This window comes from Hemibagrus wyckioides, linkage group LG19, assembly GCF_019097595.1.
Source record: "Hemibagrus wyckioides isolate EC202008001 linkage group LG19, SWU_Hwy_1.0, whole genome shotgun sequence".
NCBI classification, from domain to species: Eukaryota; Metazoa; Chordata; class Actinopteri; order Siluriformes; family Bagridae; genus Hemibagrus; species Hemibagrus wyckioides.
The window spans coordinates 1018806-1043993 of record NC_080728.1 but is presented as its reverse complement, the minus strand read 5'-3'; the positions used below and the strand labels follow the sequence as shown (position 1 = coordinate 1043993).

Below are 25188 nucleotides of genomic sequence, written 5' to 3'. Positions count from 1 at the left end.
AGAAGAGAGAACAGAGGGGAAAAAAATAAATAAATAAATAAGTAAATAAATAAATAAAAAGAAAAAAAAAGAGAAAAAAAAACACACATAACTCACACACACATAACAGCACAACCCTAGATGTGGCCACAAAAACACCCCTCCGAAATACTAGTATTCTCTGAGCAACACAGCTCAATGCTTCCATTACTTCCAACATCTTATTCCCGCCACATACATAAGGGTCAACCCACCATCTTGTAAAAGTAAACAATGAAATATTACTAAAAGTTGAACTAAGAATTATAACTTAGGCATAGAAAATTTAAACTGAATATGTACACATGCCCATAGAGCATTCAATGAGTAAACAAACTATTCAGAACCAATATGAAATTTGGCATCTACTGTAAACATTGCAGCAAAGTCTAGTCAACAGGTGCATATACAGCAACCAAAAAATCCAAAGTGAGCCTGAGGGTACACAAAATGCACATAGCCTCTCCATAGTGGCTAACAGGATGCATTAATAAGGCTAAAATGTCCAGAACATACGTTTGTTAACTTGCGTCAATCAAACGACAGCCACTGAAGTCTATATAGGAATCAAAACAGTTAACTAATGCTAAAATTAAGTCACCAACCGAACCAGCCAAGGATTACTGCACCAGTCACGACGTTTAATCGTCGGCAGAACGTAAAGATACAATAAAATCCTTGGCTTCAGCGACCGATGCAAGTGTTTTCCTGTTACCCTCTTTTGTTAAGATAGTGAGCCGAGCCGGGAACATCAGCGCCGGTTTCAGGCCCAGTTTGTAAAGTTCAGACATCACCTCTCTGTACTTGGAACGTTGTTCCACCACCTCCGGAGCATAATCCTCGGAAATAGCAATAGGACTGCCACGGTAATTAAGCTTTCCTCTCTTCGCTCTAGCTTCACGAATGATCTTTTCTTTCAATTGAAATTTATGAAGCTGGACGATAACGGGCCTGGGTCTTTGCCCAGGTTTCGGTTTATCAGACAGTGACCAGTGTGCTCTATCACATTCCAGTGGAGATTCCAGGACTCCATCTCCAAACACTTCCACGAGCAGCTCAGAGAAGAAGGCAGAGGGCCGAGGACCTTCAATGGATTCCGGTAACCCAATGATTCTTATGTTATTACGCCGGCTGCGAGACTCGAGATCCACAACTTTAGCAAGCAATTTAGCATTGCTCTCTGCTAACTTAGCGCAGGTAGTTTCCAGAGCATTTGTACGTTCATCCTGTGAGTTTGCGTGGGTCTCGAGCGAAGCAATCTTCGAGGCATGTTCTGTCACTGTGACTTGAATTTGGTTTAACTTTACCTCCAGTGTCGAAACAGCAGTTTTAAAGTCTGCAGAGAGAGCAGCCCGGTGTTCCTCCAGGAGTTTAGTGATAGCTGCCATGCTAACTACTGTATCGCCTTCTCTGCACAGCTCAGCTTTTTGATCCTTTTTTTTTGGTTTGTTTAGCTGCCATGTTTCAATATAGGCATGTGCCCATTAACCATAGTGCTCAAATAGCAAATAAATAGAAATAAGTTGTGGGATTTAAAGCAGTTATAAAATGAAAAGTTGCGGGAGCAGAACTCAACGCGTCCTTACATCCTCACACCCTCCCCGGAAGCCTGTATTTTATTTATGTTATTTTTACTGTATTTTGTACTTGCACTGATCTTCATTTTTTAAACTACTCTACGTTGCCACTTGGAGATAAATAAAGGTTTTTTAAATTGAATTGAATTTAATTGAACAGAATATCTGGACACTTAAGCCACACTTGTAATGAAAATGTATAAATTACACAAATGTATAAATTTCACCGCATTAAAAAAACAAAACATCAAATTAAGAGGTATTTATGGGTGCTGTTGATTCTGATCTCTTTCCCTGGAGTTTACTGAACAACATTATACACAGTCCTTTACTCATTTATATACACTCTTTACTGTTTTTAACTCACTTCTTCATTTAATAAGGATTTATTTTTACTTACAATAAACAGAATATAACATTTTATGGTCAGTACTGTCCTTCAGCTTCACATTAATAGTAGAATCTTTAGTTAAATTATTCCTTTCATATGTAATCACTAGATTTATTATATTACAGTTTAACTTCACTGGAACTAAGAGTGCAAACCCTGCTCCAGCATGACACTGGACCTGTGCACAAAGCAGCTTCATGAAGACATGGTGTGTTTAGGTTGGAGTGGAAGAACTGGAGTGTCCTGCTCAGAGCCCTGACCACTACCTCACTATTCCTGGGGTATGAGGGGTGTTTTCTAAGACACCCAAGAGCTGTAATCTGAAACTCTTTATTTTAATAACATTTTTAATTTAACCTATTCTATTATTTAATCTAGCCATGGGGTCACAGTCCAGTGACTTCTGTGCCCGTCCCAAGCCCGGATAAATAGAGAGGGTTGCGTCAGGAAGGGCATCTGGCGTAAAACATTGCCAAATTTAACCATGTGAATCGTCAGTACTCTAAATTTCATACCGGATCGGTCGAGGCCTGGGTTAACAATGACCGCCATCGGCGTCATTGACCTACAGGGCGCCAGTGGATATTGGGCTACTGTTGGTCGAAGAAGTAGAGGAGGAAGGAGAGTGCGTAGACAGAGAGAGAAGAGGAAAGGTAAGAGTGTAGGACTGAGAATAGGAACTCTGAATGTTGGTACTATGACAGGGAAAGGTAGAGATCTGGCTGATATGATGGAGAGAAGGAAGGTGGATATACTGTGTGTACAGGAGACCAGGTGGAAGGGTAGCAAGGCTCGTAGTATAGGAGCAGGATTCAAGCTGTTTTATTATGGTATGGATAGTAAGAGAAATGGGGTAGGTGTGGCCCTGAAGGAAGAGTTTGTGAGGAATGTTCTGGTGGTGAAGAGAGTGTCAGACAGGGTGATGAGTCTGAAGTTAGAGGTTGAAGGGATGATGTTGAATGTTGTTAGTGGTTATGCCCCACAGGTAGGTTGTGAGTTAAAGGAGAAAGAGAGATTCTGGAGTGAATTAGATGAGGTGATAGAGAGTATTCCCACGGGGGAGAGAGTGGTGATAGGAGCAGATTTTAATGGACATGTTGGTGAGGGGAACACAGGTGATGAGGAGGTGATGGGCAAGTTTGGAGTTAAGGAAAGGAACCTTGAAGGACAGATGGTAGTGGACTTTGCTAAGAGGATGGACATGGCTGTGGTTAACACTGATTTTCAGAAGAGGGAGGAGCATAGAGTGACTTACAAGAGTGGAGGTAGGAGCACACAGGTAGACTACATCCTATGAAGAAGAGGCAATCTGAAAGAGATTAGTGACTGTAAAGTGGTAGTGGGAGAGAGTGTAGCCAGACAGCATAGGATGGTGGTGTGTAGGATGAATCTGATGGTCTGTAAACAGAGGTCAAAGATAAAGATGGAGAAGAAAACCAAGTGGTGGAAGCTGAAAAAGGAGGAATGTTGTGAGGAATTTAGACAGAAGTTGAGGCAGGCTCTGGGTGGGCAGGTAGTGCTGCCAGATGACTGGGAAACTACAGCAGAAGTGATCAGGGAGACAGGAAGAAAGGTACTGGGTGTGTCATCTGGAAGGAGGAAAGAAGATAAGGAGACTTGGTGGTGGAACGAGGAAGTTCAGGATAGTATTCAGAGGAAGAGGTTAGTCAAGAAGAAGTGGGACATGGACAGGACTGAAGAGAATAGACAGGAATACAAGGACTTACAGTGCAGAGTGAAGATGGAGGTGTCTAAGGCCAAGCAGAAGACATATGATGAGTTGTACACTAGGTTAGACACTAGAGATGGACAGAAGGACTTGTACAGGTTAGCTAGGCAGAGGGATCGAGATGGGAAGGATGTACAGCAAGTTAGAGTTATTAAGGATAGAGATGGAAAGGTTCTCACAAGTGAGGAGAGTGTACAGAGGAGATGGAAAGAGAACTTTGAAGAGCTGATGAATGAGGAAAATGAGAGGGAAAAAAGAGTAGAAGGGGTAAACTCTGTGGAACAGAAAGTAGATAAGATTAGAAAGGATGAAGTCAGGAAGGCTTTGAAGAGGATGAAAGGTGGAAAGGCAGTTGGTCCTGACGACATCCCGGTGGAGGTCTGGAAGTGTCTAGGAGAGGCACCAGTGGAATTATTAACTAGTTTGTTTAACAGGGTTTTAGAGAGTGAGATGCCTGAGGAATGGAGAAGAAGTGTATTAGTGCCGATCTTTAAGAATAAGGGTGATGTGCAGAGTTGCAGCAACTATAGGGGGATAAAGTTGATGAGCCATACAATGAAGCTCTGGGAAAGAGTAGTGGAAGCTAGGTTAAGGAAGGTAGTGGAAATTTGTGAGCAGCAGTATGGCTTCATGCCCAGAAAGAGCACAACAGATGCAATTTTTGCTCTGAGAATGTTGATGGAGAAGTATAGGGATGGTCAGAGAGAGTTGCACTGTGTGTTTGTAGACTTGGAGAAAGCGTATGACAGGGTACCAAGAGAAGAGCTGTGGTACTGTATGAGGAAGTCAGGAGTAGCAGAGAAGTATGTCAGAGTGGTGCAGGACATGTATGAGAGGAGCAGGACAGTGGTGAGGTGTGCTGTAGGTCAGACAGAGGAGTTCAGAGTGGAGGTGGGACTGCATCAGGGATTGGCTCTGAGCCCCTTCCTGTTTGCTATGGTGATGGACAGTTGTCAGAGGAGGTCAGACAGGAGTCTCCTTGGACAATAATGTTTGCAGATGACATTGTGATCTGGAGTGAGAGCAGGGAGCAGGTGGAGGAAAACCCGGAGAGGTGGAGGTTTGTGCTGGAGAGAAGAGGAATGAAAGTCAGTGGTAGTAAGACTGAGTACATGTGTGTGAATGACAGGGAGGGAAGTGGAACAGTAAGATTACAGGGTGAAGAGGTGAAGAAGGTACAGGAGTTTAAGTACTTGGGGTCAACAGTCCAGAGTAATGGACAGTGTGGGAAAGAGGTAAAGAAGCGAGTGCAGGCAGGTTGGAATGGGTGGAGAAAGGTGTCGGGAGTTCTGTGTGATAGAAAAATTTCAGCGAGAATCAAGGGGAAGGTGATACAGGACAGTGGTGAGACCAGCCATGCTGTATGGTTTAGAGACAGTATCACTGAGACAGAGACAGGAGTCAGAGCTGGAGGTAGCAGATGCAGATGTTGAGGTTCTCTTTGGGAGTGACACGGTTGGATTAGGATTAGGAACGAGGACATCAGAGGGACAGCTCATGTTGGACGTTTGGGGGACAGAGTTAGGGAGGACAGATTAAGATGGTTTGGACATGTCCAGAGGAGGGAGAGTGAGTATATTGGTAGGAGAATGTTGGACATGGAGCTGCCAGGCAGGAGGAAAAGAGGAAGGCCAAAGAGGAGGTATATGGATGTAATAAATGAGGATATGAAGCTAGTGGGTGTAAGTGTAGAGGATGCAGAAGATAGGGATAGGTGGAGAGAGACGATTCGCTGTGGCGACCCCTGAAGGGAAAAGCCGAAAGAAGAAGAAGAACCTATTCTATTATTTACCACCAATAATTTATGTTTCTAAGATAAAGAGAAGTTTAAAAAACTGTTTAAGTATATGTACTATTACATGATAACAGTTACTATACTGATTATACTTTCATTAAATTAATGCATTCATTTAGAAACATAATTATCTAATTCATTAGTTTTCCCCACTTCTGTATGAAAGCTACTATCCAGAGAGCTACACTATAGATATCAAGAGATGTCAAGGAGAGAGTCTGTGAAGTATCCTGCTGGAGTTTTACTGCAGTGAGAAGAAATGTAGATCTGTATTTATAAGATAAGGTAGAATGTTCCCTCATTATTGCCATGTTATTCAGTGACATGTAATCATTTCACTGTCATTATCCACATTATCCACATATTATCATGGATTAAGACAGATGACAGACAGTGTTATTCAGCTAGGCTAACACTTTCAAATGGTGTAACCCTTTGAACAGGGATAGCTCAACTAAAGTTTCATAGAATTTGTACAAAATTGATAAAAGCAAATTAATTCAATAAACCTGTTTAAATTTCATCCCAGTGAAGCACAATGATCATGTTAATATCGAATAAACATGTAAAAAATATATCTGGCCCCTCAGAAAAATCATGCTCAAAGAGAGAGATGGGGAGTATATTTCAGCAAACCGATTTTGACAGGTCTGACAGCCAATCAGAATCGTCCACGTGACAATGCCCCGCCCCTTTCAACCAATCAGAATCATCCACGTCACAATGTCCCGCCCCTTTTCAACCAATCAGAAAAACGTATCCGTCACATTATCCCGCCTCCTTCTCAACCAATCAGAAAAACGTATCCGTCACAATATTCCGCCCCCCTTTCATCCGATGAGGTTGATTGATGGGGTGGGGTTACATATTCCCTTAGTCATCAGAATCTTAATCACACACACACACACACACGTGCACAAACCGTCAGTACGTGACACACACACACACAGATGTACAAACCCCCCTGTACGTGACACACCTACGCACATAAACATATGAACAAGTATGTTTCTACTGATAAAACATAGACGTTATAAGTTTATCTCCTGAAGGTTACGTATTCCATAATCACCCCACAATCACCCAAACACATACAACCCCTTAACCCATACCTTGACACACACACACACACACACACACACACACACGTGCACAAACCCAATGTTTATAAAAATAAAGTTTAATTTGTTTTAGTCTATTGATTATTTGAAATTATTATTTTAAAAATGTTTATAAATAAAGTTTAATTTGTTTTTAGTCTATTGATTATTTGAAATTATTATTTAAAAAAATGTTTTATAAAAATAAAGATTAATTTGTTTTTAGTCTATTGATTATTTTAAAAAATGTTTATAAATAAAGTTTAATTTGTTTTTAGTCTATTGATTATTTTAAAAAATGTTTATAAATAAAGTTTAATTTGTTTTTAGTCTATTGATTATTTGAAATTATTATTTTAAAAAAATATTTTATAAATCGTTGGGTCTCCCTGAACATGACACACACACACACACACACACACACGTGCACAAACTGTCAGTATGTGACACACCTACGTACATAAGCACGTGTTTTCTACCGATATGGTATATTGTATAAGTTTATGTCCAGAATATTCTCCCAAGTGGTTTCACAACTTAGAGGATCTGACAGAGGGTACAGAACTTTCACGCTCTCCAATCTAACTTTTAGAGATCACGGACCTTTCTGCAGGTGAGAACTTTTCACTAACTTGAATCATTTCATTTATGTGTATTAGATTGAATGTCATTAATAATAGTAATATTAGAATAATATAATTAGAAAGAATATCTTGTTCTATTTACTTATAGATGGAAACAGATATATAAAGTTTAATTTGATACATTTAATTACAGAACAAGGTCAGACTATACATATCTGGCAGTAGTGTCTAGGAAATCGAAATCAATCAGCATTAGGTATTTTCATTATGTCTCACAGAACATTGTTTTAAGATGAAATGTATAACTCGGAATACTAATAGAATCTTTCTCCTATGATGTCTTAGACAACAGCATAGTGATTATTTCAGATGGCGAGTGTTTTGAAACATCAACGCAATTTACATGTCACAACAATTTGGGGGCAGCCTACCGATTTAGTATATCCGTGACCTAAGCCAATTCCTCAAATTGCGGGTAAGTCATATCGTAAAATGTGAATATTCTAAAGAATGTAGCCAACCCGTTCAAGGATTGTAAAAGCTTACCCTATACATTTATTATTTGTTGATGAAGAACAAGTGGACATAGGCCGTGTTTTCGAAGGAGAAAACATCTTGAATCAAGTGTTTAATGATCTAGAACAACCCACTTATGCGGATGGTAAGTCATGACATAAAATATAAATATTGAATATTCTAAAAATGTAACCAACCCATTCAAGGGTTGAAAAAGCTCACCCTTATACAATTTATTAATAATATCCTTTCTAATCCAGAAGTGAGTGATACTGATGAAGAACAAGAAGAAAAAGAAGACATAGGCCACGTTTTCGACGGAGGAGAAAATAACGTCGATCAAGCGGCTACATACCCTGAGGAGTGTTTCATCACACTGAACGGATTCTTTCGACTAAGAGACAAAAAATTTGGAAGCTTTGAATGTCTGTTTATTACACTTGACAACACTTCAGGTATTGAATATCTTCAATCTTTATATGATACTCTTGAATGTCTGAATAGCTGTGTTGCTGTGAATATAGAGTTGTTAAAAAGATTTCACAATAGACATAGCGCAGAAGCGTGTGAATCTCACACAGTTTTCAGGGGCTAAGAAAATACGTGGTGAAAATAATCTACCATTTTATGATATCGGTTTTGATGAAACTTTTTCTAGTAGTTTGTCATAGCACAACTCATGCACAACTCTGAACCCTTATTTAACAGACGCCATCGACCAGTTAAAAGAGAGTTTAGGACCATCACAGCAGCTTGTTAGGCAGACCCCTATTACAGATTATAGTGACATCATTACACCTGAGACACAACAACACGACATAATCAGTGAACTTAACCAGACTCTGTTAGCATTACAGAAGAGTCTAAATGAACAAGGTTACTCTACACAGTCGAATCCCTCATTAATAGATGCTGTTAACCAGTTGAATGTTAGTCTAAGAAGTCCTGAGCCGGTTAATACCCAATTTGAGCATTCCAATCATAATTCAGATCATAATGTATCAAATACACCACATATTCAACATGACATATTCAGTGAACTTAACCAGAGTCTGCTAGCATTACAGAATAGTCTAAATGAACAAAGTTACTCTACCCCCTTGAATCCTGAGTTATTAGATGTGGTTAATCAATTAAATGATAGTTTGGCTTTAGCCACAGATCAAAACATCAACAAGGTCTCTACTTCAGAAATCGAACATAATCATACACCGTTATCTCCACATGATTTCATAATCTTAACCAAAGCCTCGTTATGTTAAATGCGGGTTTTGTAAACTTTTTCGATACCGTTGCTTCACAAAACACTCAAACTGTAAATGAACACAGGACTGAAACAGAAAATGATCAGTCTCCTAATGTAGAAGACGTACAAACAGCTAATACTGAGAACATAAACCCCCAAAGCTGTAATGACATGCAAGTATTCGGTGGTGTTAACATACAACCCCCTAGTGTTGAAAGCATGCAATTAGATAATGATGAGAACATAGCCCCTCCTAACATAGAAAACATGCAAACAGATAATGTCGAGAACATAGCCCCTCCTAATGTAGAAAACGTGCAAGCTGGTAACGGAATTGATCCTAATATTAGAATAATTAATCGCGACCGATTCAATAATACTGAAATTAGGAGAAGAGTAAATTTTTCATCGATCGCAACTGTAGACGGCTTTGCGGATTTTTATAATTATGTTTTAGAAATCTTAAACAGTTTGATAGAAGTGGCTAATGAAATGATTTCACCAAAGGACATAGTAACGGTTGAAATTAGAGGTGATACGATCGACGTATCGTCACGCATTCAACTAGTTAATGGGTCCGTTGAATTACAGTCTTTTCTGACCATGCTTGAAAATTCTATTCAAAGTAAATGTGAAATTTTTTCAGATAACACACTCGAAATAGTAATCCAAATAGTTCGACTACCTCGCGGTGGTTCATATAGAAGGAAGATTAGCACATTATTCACTTCGGAAGCTATACAGAAGAAGATGAGACATCTGTATATATTTCATAATAAAGACATGTGTTTTACACTATGTGTTACACAACTTTTGAACCCTCAAAATAATGACCTTCAAACTGAAAAAATCACTAGACAAATCCTCCGTGATGTAGGATTAACTGATAACACAGCTGTCACATTTGCTGATGTATCTAAATTTGAGAAGCATCTGAAGTGTAAAATCGTAATCATACACCGTAATCATTCTGACAATCATTATTACGGAGTTAAAAGCATTACAGGACTTTTGGGGCGTGGTCATGTCTGTCGTTTCTGTCATTCGGGGTATGAGAAAGCCAGAGCTCACAAGTGTGAGTTTAGCTGTAACATTTGTCGTGATGTATATTGCTACAAACATAGACAGAGTATAATTAAATGTCCTGATTGTTCGAGGTTGTGTAAGTCAAAACGTTGTTTCGACATACATAAAGTAAAACGCTGGTCAGAAAGAGGTGTATACTCTCTGTGTGAAACGGGGTTCTATTGTAGTATCTGTAATGTCGTAGAGTATTGGAACCCCTTTAACTGGAGAGATCATGTGTGCTTAGAGAGACATTGTGAACTCTGTGGTGAAAAAGTGGATTCAGAAACAGCGCATTTCTGTTATATACAGCCGTTAAGGAAAGAAAAGCCAAATATGAAATACATCTTTTATGATTTCGAGACTAGACAGGAAACAGGAACTCATACTGCTAATTTATTATGTTGTATGAATTGTCATGGTATGTTGTGGGTGTTTGAAGGGGAGGGGTGTGTTGCAGCATTTTTTAGGGCTTTCCATTGTAAAAAGTACAGAGGGTACACATTTATAGTGCATAACGCTAGAGGGTTCGATTCATACCTTTTGTTGAATCATTTAGTGAAAGAAGGAATCGCCCCTGATATCATTGCACAAGGTGGAAAAATTCTGTGTTTTTCTTATACAGATTTTCGACAGAGATACACTATATTGCCAATGTCACGAGGCCTGAACACCAGAGGGAGCCATCGCCCGAATATTAACTTTTCTGCTCACTTCCGGTTCAATGACCTATATAAGCTGCACGCTATCTTAGTTTCATTGCGAAGCATTGTTTCCTTTGTGTTATCTGCCAAACCTTGATTTATCGATAGTCTCGTTTCCTCGTGTATGACCTTGCTCGTTCTCTTCTGACTTCGTTTTTTGGACTAGCGTATTGGTTTTGACTTTCTCTTCATTGCTTTCTGGTTATCTTTTCCGTGACCTCGACCAAGATCTTAGCCTTTGGCCCTTTACATCATCCGCGTATGGATTCTAATACTCATACGTCTGACGGGACGTTACAGCCAAAAGTATTCGCTCACCCATTCAAATAATCAGAATCAGGTGTTCCAATCACTTCCATGGCCACAGGTGTATAAAATCAAGCACCTAGGCATGCAGACTGTTTTTACAAACATTTGTGAAAGAATGGGTCGCTCTCAGGAGCTCAGTGAATTCCAGCGTGGAACTGTGATAGGATGCCACCTGTGCAACAAATCCAGTCGTGAAATTTCCTCGCTCCTAAATATTCCACAGTCAACTGTCAGCTGTATTATAAGAATGTGGAAGTGTTTGGGAACGACAGCAACTCAGCCACGAAGTGGTAGGCCACGTAAACTGACGGAGCGGGGTCAGCGGATGCTGAGGCGCATAGTGCGAAGAGGTCGTCAACTTTCTGCAGAGTCAATCGCTACAGACCTCCAAACTTCATGTGGCCTTCAGATGAGCTCAAGAACAGTGCGCAGAGAGCTTCATGGAATGGGTTTCCATGGCCGAGCAGCTGCATCCAAGCCATACATCACCAAGTGCAATGCAAAGCGTCGGATGCAGTGGTGTAAAGCACGCCGCCACTGGACTCTAGAGCAGTGGAGACGCGTTCTCTGGAGTGACGAATCGCGCTTCTCCATCTGGCAATCTGATGGACGAGTCTGGGTTTGGCGGTTGCCAGGAGAACGGTACTTGTCTGACTGCATTGTGCCAAGTGTAAAATTTGGTGGAGGGGGGATTATGGTGTGGGGTTGTTTTTCAGGAGCTGGGCTTGGCCCCTTAGTTCCAGTGAAAGGAACTCTGAATGCTTCAGCATACCAAGACATTTTGGACAATTCCATGCTCCCAACTTTGTGGGAACAGTTTGGAGCTGGCCCCTTCCTCTTCCAACATGACTGTGCACCAGTGCATAAAGCAAGGTCCTTAAAGACATGGATGACAGAGTCTGGTGTGGATGAACTTGACTGGCCTGCACAGAGTCCTGACCTCAACCCGATAGAACACCTTTGGGATGAATTAGAGCAGAGACTGAGAGCCAGGCCTTCTCGTCCAACATCAGTGTGTGACCTCACAAATGTGCTTCTGGAAGAATGGTCAAAAATTCCCATAAACACACTCCTAAACCTTGTGGACAGCCTTCCCAGAAGAGTTGAAGCTGTTATAGCTGCAAAGGGTGGACCGACGTCATATTGAACCCTATGGATTAGGAATGGGATGTCACTTAAGTTCATATGCGAGTCAAGGCAGGTGAGAGAATACTTTTGGCAATATAGTGTACATTGATAGTCTGTCTTTCTTACCCATGAAGCTAAGTAATCTTCCTAAAGCCATGGGGTTCTCAGAAAAAAAGAAAGGTTATTTTCCTCATTTCTGGAACACAATAGAACACCAAGACTACATAGGACCATATCCTGAGCCCGAGTTTTACGGTGTGGATAGCCTAAGGACAGGGAGGATTTTTTTTATGTGGTACGCGACCGTGACTGACAAAGTCTTTAATTTAAAGAAAGAGATGCGTGAATACTGCATGAACGATGTAGACATTCTGAGACAGGGGTGTTTAGCTTTCAGAAATGAAATTCTAGAAAGTACAGAAGTTGATCCCTTTAAATGTATAACAATCGCATCTGTATGCATGAAAATCTTCCGGACATTATTTCTCGATGAAGACACACTAGCTATCCCACCACTAGATAATTACATCAATAGCCAGAAATCTTTCTCAACACCATCCATTCAGTGGCTTGAATACATTTCCACCACACAAAACCTTCCCATTCAACACGCTCTGAACGAAGGTGAAGCAACATTTGGCATTCATTCTGTTGATGGGTATTGTGAAGTGGGTCAGACGCGAAAGGCATTCGAGTTTCTCGGCTGTTTTTATCATGGGTGTGAAAAGTGTTATCCCTTAACGGCCCCCTTCCCCTTTAACACCAACATTAGCTACGGGGATGTCCGTCAAAAAACGTTGGAGAAAATTAAGTATTTGCAAGAGATACGCAATTTACATGTCACAACAATTTGGGAGCATGAGTGGAGTGAAATGAAGAAATGTGATAACAACGTGGTAAACTTTCTAAAAGAGTTTGACTTTCCAGAGCGCATAAACCTTTTTACACATTTTACATTTTACACAGTAAAAGCAGGGGAGGGAATAGATTATTATGATTTCACTTCTGTTTATCCCTACGTGAATAAGACAAAAACCTACCCAATCGGTCACCCAGTCATCATTTACCGTGACTTTGAACCTCTAGAGAATTATTTCGGGATAATTAGAGCTAAAGTATTACCGCCTAGAGGTCTGTGGTCTCCTGTTCTTCCTTACAGGGTAAGAAGCAAACTTCTTTTCCCTCTGTGTAAAACATGCTGTGAGCAAGAACAGCAAAAGCAGTGTCGCCATTCAGAACAAGACCGAGCTCTTATCGGAACTTGGGCATCTGTCGAAATAGCTAAGGCCGTTGAAAAGGGTTACAAAATTTTAAAAGTGTTTGAGGTTTGGCACTTCCCCAATAGATCTAACAGTCTCTTTACCAAGTATATTAAAATGTTTCTCAAAACCAATCAGGAAAGTTCAAGCTACCCATCATGGGTAGTCGATGAAAACAAAAGACACATACATTAAAAATTACAAGCATAACGAGGGTATCGATTTGAATCCTGAACATATCAGTGTCAACCCCGCAAAAAGATCTGTGGCTAAACTCGCGTTAAATTCGCTGTGGGGTAAAATGTGCCAAAAAACCTGACAGATTAAACACATCTCTGATCAAGTTTTTTAACTTTATGTTCTCTGATCTCTTCAATGTTAGCCATTTCTCTTTCCTGTCAGATGAGGTCACTCTCACACAGTGGCGCTGTAAGGATGACAGACTGATTAAACCAGGTAATGCTAACGTATTCATCGGAATTTTTACTACAGCATATGCGAGACTAGAACTGTACGATCTGTTGGATCGTTTAAAACAGCGTTGTTTATACACAGACACAGACAGCGTCATTTTTAAAAGCAGTGAAGGTGATTGGATGCCTCCATTAAGTGATTATTTGGGGGGTCTTACCAGCGAGCTAGAGGATGGTGATCATATTGTCGAGTTTGTCAGTGCCGGTCCTAAAACCTATGGGTATAATACTAAAAACGTAAAAACATCTATGAAAGCAAAAGGTATCACTTTAAATTACTCCAGTTTCGAAGTTGTCAATTTGAAATCGTTTACTGAGCTGGTGGATGATCGAGTGAAGAATCTGGATAAAATCAGTCAACTTATAACATCGCACAAACAAATCATTCGAGATAAAAAGGGTTTTCATTTGAGAAATCAAACACAAATAAAAAGATTCAGAGTTGTGTATGACAAACGTGTTTTATTACCTGAATTTACAACTCTCACTTATGGATATTAAGATTGATCATGTTTATGAGTGTGTATATGAATCTATGTATGTATAATAAAAAGATCATTTTGATTGATTCTGGCAATCTGACCACTAGTCATGGATAATATGAATGTGACTACTTTTGATGCGAGGTTGCAAATGCCATTTTCATGTATTGTGTGTGGATCGAGTAATAGCGGTAAATCTTTTTTATCAAACTTTTGCTGGAAAACAGTAAAGAAGTGTTGTCAAAAGTACCTGAAAATATTGTGTGGATTTATTCTTGTTGGCAACCTTTGTACGATGAGTTGATGACCAAAATAAACATAAAATTTCTTCAAGGAATACCCAATTCATTGTGTGATGATGAACTTTTACCTACTAACAAGACAAACTTGTTGGTGATAGATGATTTAATGGAGTCTGCCAGTAAAAACGAGGAAGTAGAGAAGGCATTCACAAAATACACACACCACAGAAATCTAAGTGTTATCTATCTGGTACAGAATTTGTTTTTTCAAGGAAAAAGTAGTAGAATCATTAACTTAAACACAAATTATATGGTTCTTTTTAAAAATCCTAGAGATAAATTACAAATCAGCATACTAGCTCGGCAAATGTATCCAGATAATAGCAAATATTTTCTGGAAAGTTTTCACGACGCTACAATTAAACCTTACGGTTATTTATTTGTCGATTTAAAAGCTAATACACCAGAAGACTTTAGACTACGGTCTGGGTTGTTTCCGCAAGAAACCCTGGTTGTGTATATTCCAAAGAAAAAGAACAAATATGTTTAAAACAATACCCGCTCGGTTGAGCAAAAACCTTCCGCTGATGAAAACAACGCACAATTCAAACACCGTTAAGAAGTATTTACTACGTATTATATGGTTCTGTTTAAAATACTAGAGATGAAATACAAACCGACATACTGACTCGGCAAACGTAATGGATGTATCAGCAGGTCTTTCCGGAATGTTTTACGAGTGGGGGGGGGTATTTAATTATCAGCTTTAAAACTGTCACACCAGAAGACTTGTGACTATGGTCCGGTTGATTCTATTCCAAAGAAGAAGAAGAAGAAATATCTTTAAAATATCTGCTCGGTTAAAAAAAAACCTTCCGCTGTTGAAAACATTACACAAGTCAACCCCCACTCAGAGAAAATATATATTACGTGAAGCACCCACTGATCTCATTCACACCATCTGTGAGTTGTCATTGAATCTTCTTAGAGGGAACATACCACTAACATCAAAGCAGTACAAGGAATTAAAAAAACGGAAAAAATGGATCAAACTTTTTGCTAATAAAAGAGCGTCTGTAGAAACCAAGAGGAAAGTTATTAACCAATCTGGTGGGTTTCTTCTCCCACTACTTAGCATAGCAGTGCCTTTTATAAGCAGTTTAATCTCATCTAGCACCAGTTAACATGGAGACAGCTGAGAAAATGTATTTAGTTCCACAGCATCAGATTGATAAGCTTAGAAACATCACTGCGGAGAAAGAAAACTTAAGAAAGACTGCTGAAAACAACTTAGACGTTGGGATACGTCAAGTTTTGTCAAGAACGGATCTGAACGAACATGAGAAGGCAAAACTCTACGCGATGGCCCTGCAAAATTTTTTAAACTTGGTTAAACTCGGAGATCACGAAACAACGCAGCTGATTCTATCCCTCCCCCAATTACCTGATAATAAAACAGCGGGATCGACACCTATTGAAGATTCACAACCTAAAGAAGATGGAATTGTACAAGAAGTGCTTGCCAATGTCCCCACGAAGGGCAAAAGAAATGCTTCGTACATTATGGAGAAAATCTTAAAATCCGACGATGTTGCGTCGTGGAATGACGCTGATGAATTTATTTTTAACGGAAACACAATCAAAGGGTCCCACATGGTGGATCTACTTAGAAATATCACCACCCCTCATAAAGTTTCTGACGACCGGAGACCTTTAGGATGGACAGAATTACTGCATACAGTAGCTGGTCTAAATATACCATTTTCAACGATACCTAACGGAGGTGTTCAGCGTAAAATATCAGACATAAAAAGTTCTAAGGATCCGTATCCTTCTCGACCCGTGTCTCATTCCCCAACCCCTATAAGAGGAAAAGACTACAGTTCATTGACCCCTTCCCCACCCCCTGTAAGAAGAAGAAGAAAAGTCTACAGTTTGTTGTCCCCTGTTTTTAATTCCCCCATCCCCCCCCCGAATGGATTGATTTTTGAAATGACTTTCGAGGTACTATGTTTGTTTAAATGTAATTTGTAACATTTTATTTCAATAAAAATAACAATCATAAAAAATATCATGTGATACATTGTGATTAAATACTTTATTTCAATAAAAATAACAATCATGAAGAAATATCGTGTGGTGCGTCGTGATTAAATACTTTACTACACGTGTGAATGAAACAATTCCAAAGAGTTAACACACTGCACACATCTATATGTGTGCCTTTCTTTATTTGATCTAGGGTATATTTTTTTAACAAAAGACACGACTGCGTTATCGTTACGTTTTAAATCATCACTATACTTAGACATAATACGGTTAAAAGAAAAACCTTTAGCTCTGTGACATAGAAAAAATACACAGTTGTCCACAACAAACTGAAGTAAAGTCTTGAACCTGTATAGGGTTATATTTTATTTCGCGGCAGTTCTTTCTCAAAAAGTAGTGAATAGATTCAGGAAAGAGTTCATAGTCTGGCGGGTGTCCGTACGAGTCAAAAAACTCTCCGGAGGTTTCATCATTAGGACACAAAGCTAACCAGTTTTCCCCAGGCATATTTCTCGGATGTGTATTAACAATAAATAGCACCGGAAAATTTTTAATAGTACTCACAGGTAGCTCATCACAGGCCATCACACCTCGAAATATTTTATCTATCTCACAGCAACTTCTCATAACGGCTGTTAGTTCCTCGGTATCCATGAGGTACTGGTAATCGATGAGCACGTTTCTCCGGTTGTTTATTTCAAGAATACTGTCAAAACTGGCGTAGACGATGAGATTCACTGTTCTCGGTAGGGGGACGCGAAATCTGAGTTCCAGTCGCATGTTCCCCGACTTTATTAATGACAAATGTTGACCACAATCATCGTCGGGGTTGAGGTTAAATGCAAATAAAGTATATCCGTTCGAATACTCTTCTCTGTTTAAAGCCAGCGCTTGATCCTTTAGTTGCTTTCGTAGATGCTTGAATTAAAGAATAGAATTCACAAACCACATTACCGGATCGGAAATCAGGTTGAAACGGTTTTGCAGGGTATTGAGTTCCGTCCACGTACAGAGCCACAAACTCTGTATCATAAGGTTTAAAATTAAAAGGGTTTTTATTGAACGCCCCGCTGAAGGCGTCGTTGTCTTCTAAACAGAAAATTAAACTTTTAGGTAAAGGTCAGAGAAAGACGTTTTCTTGAAAACAATGGTGACTCCCTGCTGGTAAGCTAAAGGTTTTCATACAAACTCTCTCGATCGGATACTTAGCCGTGGCTGTGCCAAGAGCTCTCGCGTGACCTATTCTTATAGGCAGAGAAACGGTAACTTTCTTGACAAACAGGGCTGCGTTGATAATTTTTAGAGTGAAACTTCCGTTGCCTTCATTCATCAAACAAAATTCGTCTTTACTACGAACCATTTTAATTCTTAAATCCACACTGTTCAACAACAGTTTATCTTGAAAAAATATATCCGAGTGAATGTGTCCGATCAGATCAAACGTGTTGCTTTCAACGGTGAATCGGACCCTTCGCTTAAGACCCTCATTTCGCCCCTCAGGGTCAGTGGCATCCATATGTCCTGCGGTGTCCTTATAGAATAATCCTGTACAAAATTGTGATTCCAACGTTTCTTTACCATAATTGAGCAGACATTCAAATGCAGTGCGGTAAGCATAAGTACTGCTTGATCGTGAAATAAGTCGGTCCCCAAGCATGACGTCGACTTGTGAAAACATAGAAGCTATGGGGTAATTTACAACCCCCATCTTAGCATCGTCATCTATGTTGGTCCCATCAGCGTTGGTGATTTTACATGCGAGATGTAGGAACGTGTTTTTCAAATCGAGTTATTCTTCACCGATTCCGGCCACGAAGAACTCCAAGGGCCCATTGTCCGTCAGAGCAGAAAGTGGTGGTATTTCGACGTAAGTGTACTTTTCAATACTAGTCTGTGTATAAGGTAATGTGAAAATATCCAGCTCGGACTTTGTACACTCTGTGGATAGACTGTGTAAGAAAGCTATGGTGATAGAAAATGTTCAACTGCTTTCTTTTGCGGGAGATGGGAGGATGCTTCTTGTCTCTCTGCTTGGTCTTTTTCACACTGGTTTTGATGTTAGTTACTCTACGTCTTTTATTTGGAATCGTGTGTCGTTGCCCCGGGGGTCTTTTAGATTTTTTACGTGAAAGCATCGCGAGACCTGACCCCTCCTGATTCTGAGTTTGCGTCTTGTTCATAATGTTGGTCACTGCATCGCTTACAATACCCTTGGCTGCTGTTTTTAAATGAGGTTTTGCAATAGATACCCCCCTCTTGAGGAACGGAATAGCCATCCTAAAAAGCCCTTTAAACAGGCCTCCTAGACCCGCCCCATACATGACAGGGGCGCCTTGAAAACCAGGGAGTCCATTTCCTGCCTGATTGACGTAGTAATTCACATAAGCATGCGGGTCTGCATAACCCCTATCTAACATTTTCACAGGCGGAACGAGTGTCTAGCAGGTCTGAAGTGTAGTTTAATTATGGACTTTCCGTAACTAAACGGTATATGCTTGTTCTGATCCGATTTGACTTCGATCACGATATCTGTAATGTGGTTCTTAGTTACACGTGTGTAGTGTTGCTTATCATACGCTATACTAACTATTTTATTTTTTTCTCCCGTTATTTGTATGCATCTCAGTAATGGGGCAAAGCTGTCACCGACTCTTTGATACTCTATGACGTCACTATAAACATACATGGTGTAAAATCCTGCACGAATATCAACAGGATTGGGTGCTTCTGGAGCTTCAAACGTTAATATACCGTCTGGGGGTAGACCCAGCATATAGGCCAGGTTTCCATTAGCGCTGAATGTGTGCGATAATTGGCATATAATACGTATTTTATTTTTTATAGGGTTATAGGATAACTCCATGTCGATATTATGGTTTCTCATCGTTTGGTTGATTTCACTAACCAGGTTTTAAAAGTTCCTCTAGTTTTACACGTAATGCTTCCATTTCTTTGATTCTCGCCACTTTTTCGAATGATTTGCTGATTTGATTAAAGTACTGATCTAGATCATGCCAGCTGGCACATTCAAAACTCACTTCACAGATCTCTCCGTCTTCAGATGTGTAGGCTTTGGCCTTAGCGGTGGTAGAAATATGTAGTGAGACTTGATTCTTGGAGAAATTTGTTGCTCTGATGCGGTATGTCAGATGCGGAGATGTGTAGTTTTTCCATTTCTGTTTGTAGGCCATCGGTGAAAAGAAATCCATCCGAATGATGTAGTCAAAGTCTTTACACCATTTACGAAACTTCACCCAGTCACCCAGGTCAAAAGCCACCATCTCCGTGGCATTGCTCCAGTGAATCCGTCCCGGTACCGATAGCTTGAAAAGCGTTACGTCTACTGAATCTACATTGAAATAAAAACCGACTGTGCAGTCTTCTGATAATGTCCAGTATTGAACATTTTCGCATTCTAAGATGTCTGAAAATCTACCCGTAGTAGATTTCTGTTTTTTAGGTGCACCAGGACAAGTAGCCATAGTTGCGCTCAATGAATCTACGATATTCTGTATGTGGAAACATAAAGTATTTCAAGGGGAGAAAATGGGTGTGTCATGTACAGACGGTTTGTGAACATGTGTGTGTGTGTGTGTGTGTGTGTGTGTGTGTGTGACGTTCAGGGAGACCCAAAGCTGACTAAGGGAATATTCTGGACATAAACTTATACAATATACCATATCGGTAGAAAACACATGCTTATGTAGGTAGGTGTGTCACATACTGACGGTTTGTGCACGTGTGTGTGTGTGTGTGTGTGTGTCATGTTCAGGGAGACCCAACGATTTATAAAACATTTTTTTAAATAATAATTTCAAATAATCAATAGACTAAAAACAAATTAAACTTTGTTTATAAACATTTTTTTAAATAATCAATAGACTAAAAACAAATTAAACTTTATTTTTATAAACATTGGGTTTGTGCACGTGTGTGTGTGTGTGTCAAGGTATGGGTTAAGGGGTTGTATGTGTGTGGGTGATTGTGGGGTGATTATGGAATACGTAACCTTCAGGAGATAAACTTATAACGTCTATGTTTTATCAGTAGAAACATACTTGTTCATATGTTTATGTGCGTAGGTGTGTCACGTACAGGGGGGTTTGTGCATCTGTGTGTGTGTGTGTGTCACGTACTGACGGTTTGTGCACACGTGTGTGTGTGTGTGTGTGATTAAGATTCTGATGACTAAGGGAATATGTAACCCCACCCCAACAATCAACCTCATCGGATGAAAGGGGGGCGGGATATTGTGACGGATACGTTTTTCTGATTGGTTGAGAAGGAGGCGGGATAATGTGACGGATACGTTTTTCTGATTGGTTGAAAAGGGGCGGGACATTGTGACGTGGACGATTCTGATTGGTTGAAAGGGGCGGGACATTGTGACGTGGACGATTCTGATTGGCTGTCAGACCTGTCAAAATCAGTTTGATGAAATATACTCCCCATCTCTCTCTCTATGCTCCTCCACACATCCACGTGAATCACACAGTGTAATCCAGCCGTTCATCAATCCATTTCACACACAGCACCGAGACAAGACATGGAAGTGTTACAGAAACTTAAATCTATAAGCAGAAACTGAAGTAGTTTGTATAAAGGATGAAGAAAACACATGACGGATACTTTTAACCTGAAAGCTGTTGGGGATTGGACAGTGTTAGGAATAAATTTTTGATGCTGCCAAAGTAAAAGCGGTGAATGAATCTGTCCTGCTGCAGAACGATGCAGGACCAGTGTGCTGTAGACATTTCTTATTAGTGCAGCTGTTGTTTCAGAGTAAAGAACTTTAATATTTCCCACATGTATATGAATGCCATAAAAATATTCTTTTTTTAATCCCATAAAGTCCAATACAGTGTCAGGTCTCTGTTTCCAAAATTAATAGCACCTTCAATAGCAAAGTCTTCCCTTTTTTAATAAAATTCTTTTTCATTCTTGCTGAGGACATCAGCTGAATAAGCCATTTTTATGTCTGTTTCATGGCACACCCCTTGTTGAAGTCATCAGGGTATGTGTGGGACTGTCATGAACAATGTGCTGATAAATAATAGAATCCATGTAAATAAAGGAAATCTGACAATAATAAGTGATAAATCTAGTCAGTAAACCCATGTTGGGTTAAATCAGTTACCTCGACTCCACTGTTAACATGCTGCTTATGTCCATTTAAAATACTTCTTACTGCAAAATATACCTGTTCAACATTTTTTTAAAGTTCATACAAAAATATCTTAATCAGTTGGTTTGATTCATGGCAATAAGCTATGTAAATAAATGTTACTAATAATTAGGGCTGGGCAAGTTAACGCGTTATTATTGCGTTAACTCAAATTAATTAATGCCGACAATTATTTTATCGCGCGATAACGCAGTTTTTATTATTTTGTAAATTATTTTAAAAGTCTGTTGCTCAGCGGCTCTGAATACACACACAGACAAACCACGGGTGATGGGAGGGCTGGGATGTTGATCCGTATTGGCTTGGGATAAACGTTATGACACGTCAGAACCAATGAGAGCATTTGGGATAAGCGTAAGACTGCCGCGGGGCTGAAAGGAAGCAGGAAAGAACTACAATGGACAGACAAAGAAAGACGGAGAAAGGGACGGAGCGAAGAGAGAGCGAAGAGAGAGAGAGAAAGAGAGAGAGACGCAATTAAAATTTTTAATCGTTGCCCAGCCCTACTAATAATATAACAAGAAGCTCTCAGAGGAAGGTATCCTGTCACTGGCTAAATGATAAGTGGTGGTCTAGTCCAGTGGCGGACCGTGCATTTCACACCTAGGCCTTCACTGGTGTCCTTCCTGAATTAATCCACCTCTATACCATCATTATGACCCCCTGACATTTTCTACTCAGCCCTCCTGTAATTCTGTGATTCTGTGATTCTCCATAAACTCTACACAAATTGGTGATCTCCTCAGTCCCCTTTAAATTTCATATGGAAACGGCGGCAGACTTCGGCTTCTCCCCGTCTTTCAGCTCGTTCTTCAATCCGCATTTTAGAGCGGGGATCAGAGGACAAGTGTATGTGTGTGTGTGTGTGTGTGTGTGTGTGTCTGATCAGGAAGACTCGTATTTAGCTTGTTCAGTACTCAAATTTTATATACATCTGTACAATACAGTGGAATGCTGCAGTTTACCATCCTACCCTGTCAGCCAAACCTTTATTTTATTTCATTTATTTATTTATTTTTTTACTATTATACCCTCATTGGGGGCTGAACCCCCCTTAAATGAAAATTCTAGAATCACCCCTGGATGCCACGGCAATAAATACTACTCTCCCATTAAATAACAAAGTAAAAAAGAAATTATTCTAAAGTATTTCACACCTCACAAGGAATAGTCCATTTTATTACGGTTACTTTTCTCTATAAAGACATTCTTGATGCCGTATGCAGCAAACTGCAATCTCCGGAGGACGCAGCATCCGAAATGAGACGCAGCGAATATAGAAACACTGTATATGGGCGGGTCACTGCCTCTGACTACTCCAATTATCCAATCAAAGGACGGGAAATTGCTGACGTAATCGTATGCCTGCTAGATGGCCTCAGTCACACAAACTCCAAATCTGATTGGTTAATGGAACAGTTTCATTGCCACTTATTTTAAGCTCCGGGCGCCTGCACTATTAATTCTGGAGGCCTTACGGCCGGGCGACACATGATGTCAGCCACTGTCTGAAATATGATTGGATAAATACTCTTATGATAAATATACACTACTGGAAGCAGCGCAACTGAGAGAAAAGCTATGAAATGTAGAGAATAGACTATTGGGAATAATTTAATACACATTCATGGAAAAATATATTAAATATATTAAAATGCAAGTCAGTGATTCAGATCACTGCTGTTTAGGCCAGCAGAGAAGGACTTACTGGCCCTGATGGTCCACCACTGGTATAGTCTGTAATGACGGACATACACCAGCCCCAAAAAAGTATTTGGACACTTAAGCCACACTAACAAATATATGAATTTCACTGAATTACAAATGTTTTAAGAAAAACATTCAGCAAAATATAAGACTTTAAATAAGACAAAAAAGACACTTAGGGCCTTCATTAAGATCACAGTTACAGTGTTTTAGTACTGATTTTGCCATCCTGTTTATCTAGTTAAATTTGCCTTTAAGTGTGTCTTTATCAGTGACATTAACAGTGAGGAGATGTTACCTGTGTAGAAGTGAGGAGTCTCCAACTTTAAACCTCAGAGGATGATGCATAGACTCATCACTCTTCATGGAGATACAGCTGGGTGCTGGTGATTCTGATCTCTCTCCCTGGAGTTTACTGTACAACATTATACACAGTCCTTTACTCATTTATGTACACTTTTTACTGTTTTAACTTACTTCTTAATTTAATGAGGATTTAATTTTAATTTTAATTACAATAAACATAAAATATTTTTTCTGTTAAGAATTGACTTAAATTTTTATTAGTTGTAAAATCTTTGAATACATTTTTTTCCATATGTACTCAGTAAACAATTTAGATATGAATGTTTAATGACTAGAACACCAGGATGTTGTAGGTTACCAGTTGTTTGATGGTGGAGAAACATTATCTGTGTCCAGATCAGGAGTCTCCATCTCTGAATATTAGTAAAGTTTCTACAAACACACAGCTGAGTCCTGAAGAGTCTGATCTCTTCTACTGGAATAGATCACACTCCTAGAAAACACACACACAAAATGAATGAGAATTAAATCTGCTAAAAAATCTAGCAGATAATTTGCAACGTCATTTAATTTGATTTTGTATGAAGAAAACAGCGCAATCATCTTAAACCTGTGTAAACTCCACTGAGCTGCTCCTCTGACTGACACCATGCTTCACCATACAATATGAATACAAAATGAAGCCCCGCCTCCATGAGCTCACAGCTGTGTCGTGATTGGCTAAGCCTGGCGCTTCTTCTATTTCTGAATATCCTGGATGTTTATTTTGATGTACTTATTATTCAGTCAGTGAACGTGAAACTGCTTAAATTCTACACAACTTGATTTTTCTTGTTTTCCCCTCATTAACATTACAGACTCAGGTTCAGGTCCTGCTGACTCTGATTTCACAGATTATCACCGATACTGTTTACAGATTACAGAAACACCATAACTACTGCTTCTATACTGCAACCGAGAGAAATGTCACCAAATATATTTTAAAACACATTATATGTTTGTTCCACACTGATAAAACTATAATCTCCAAACAATTTAGATACTGATTTCATGTAAAATTGAAAAGAGGAAACTGAAATATAGACCTACATGCTGTAGCAGTCACGCGCAGCAGATTTCCTACAGCTGATTTTACACGAGTTTTATTCATAATATATCCGCATTATTCTGATATAAAGTCATTTATAATAAAGAAAATCATTCTCCTTTAGTCACTAGTCCTTGTTGTGTGACATTAATCACCGTTTCTGCCTTAAAGATTTTTGTTTTTAATTTTCCGAACACTCCAATAAATGGAGTCGAGTCTGAGTGAGAAACTCTTTC

General features: G+C 39.5%; 1 protein-coding gene across 6 annotated transcripts in view; it reads right to left on the bottom strand.

Annotated features, from left to right (window-relative positions):
• The window catches only part of LOC131369955 (NACHT, LRR and PYD domains-containing protein 12-like), a 69498-nt gene extending 44310 nt beyond the window's left edge, over positions 1–25188 (bottom strand). For all 6 annotated transcript variants that reach the window (XM_058416868.1, XM_058416870.1, XM_058416874.1 and 3 more), the window contains exons 1-3: positions 24955–25188; positions 24224–24358; positions 23858–23974 (exon numbers count right to left, since the gene is read on the bottom strand). In XM_058416868.1, coding sequence (XP_058272851.1) covers positions 23858–23974; positions 24224–24276 — 170 coding nt within the window. In that variant the 5' untranslated portion in view covers positions 24277–24358; positions 24955–25188. The remainder of the gene's footprint in view (positions 1–23857; positions 23975–24223; positions 24359–24954) is intronic.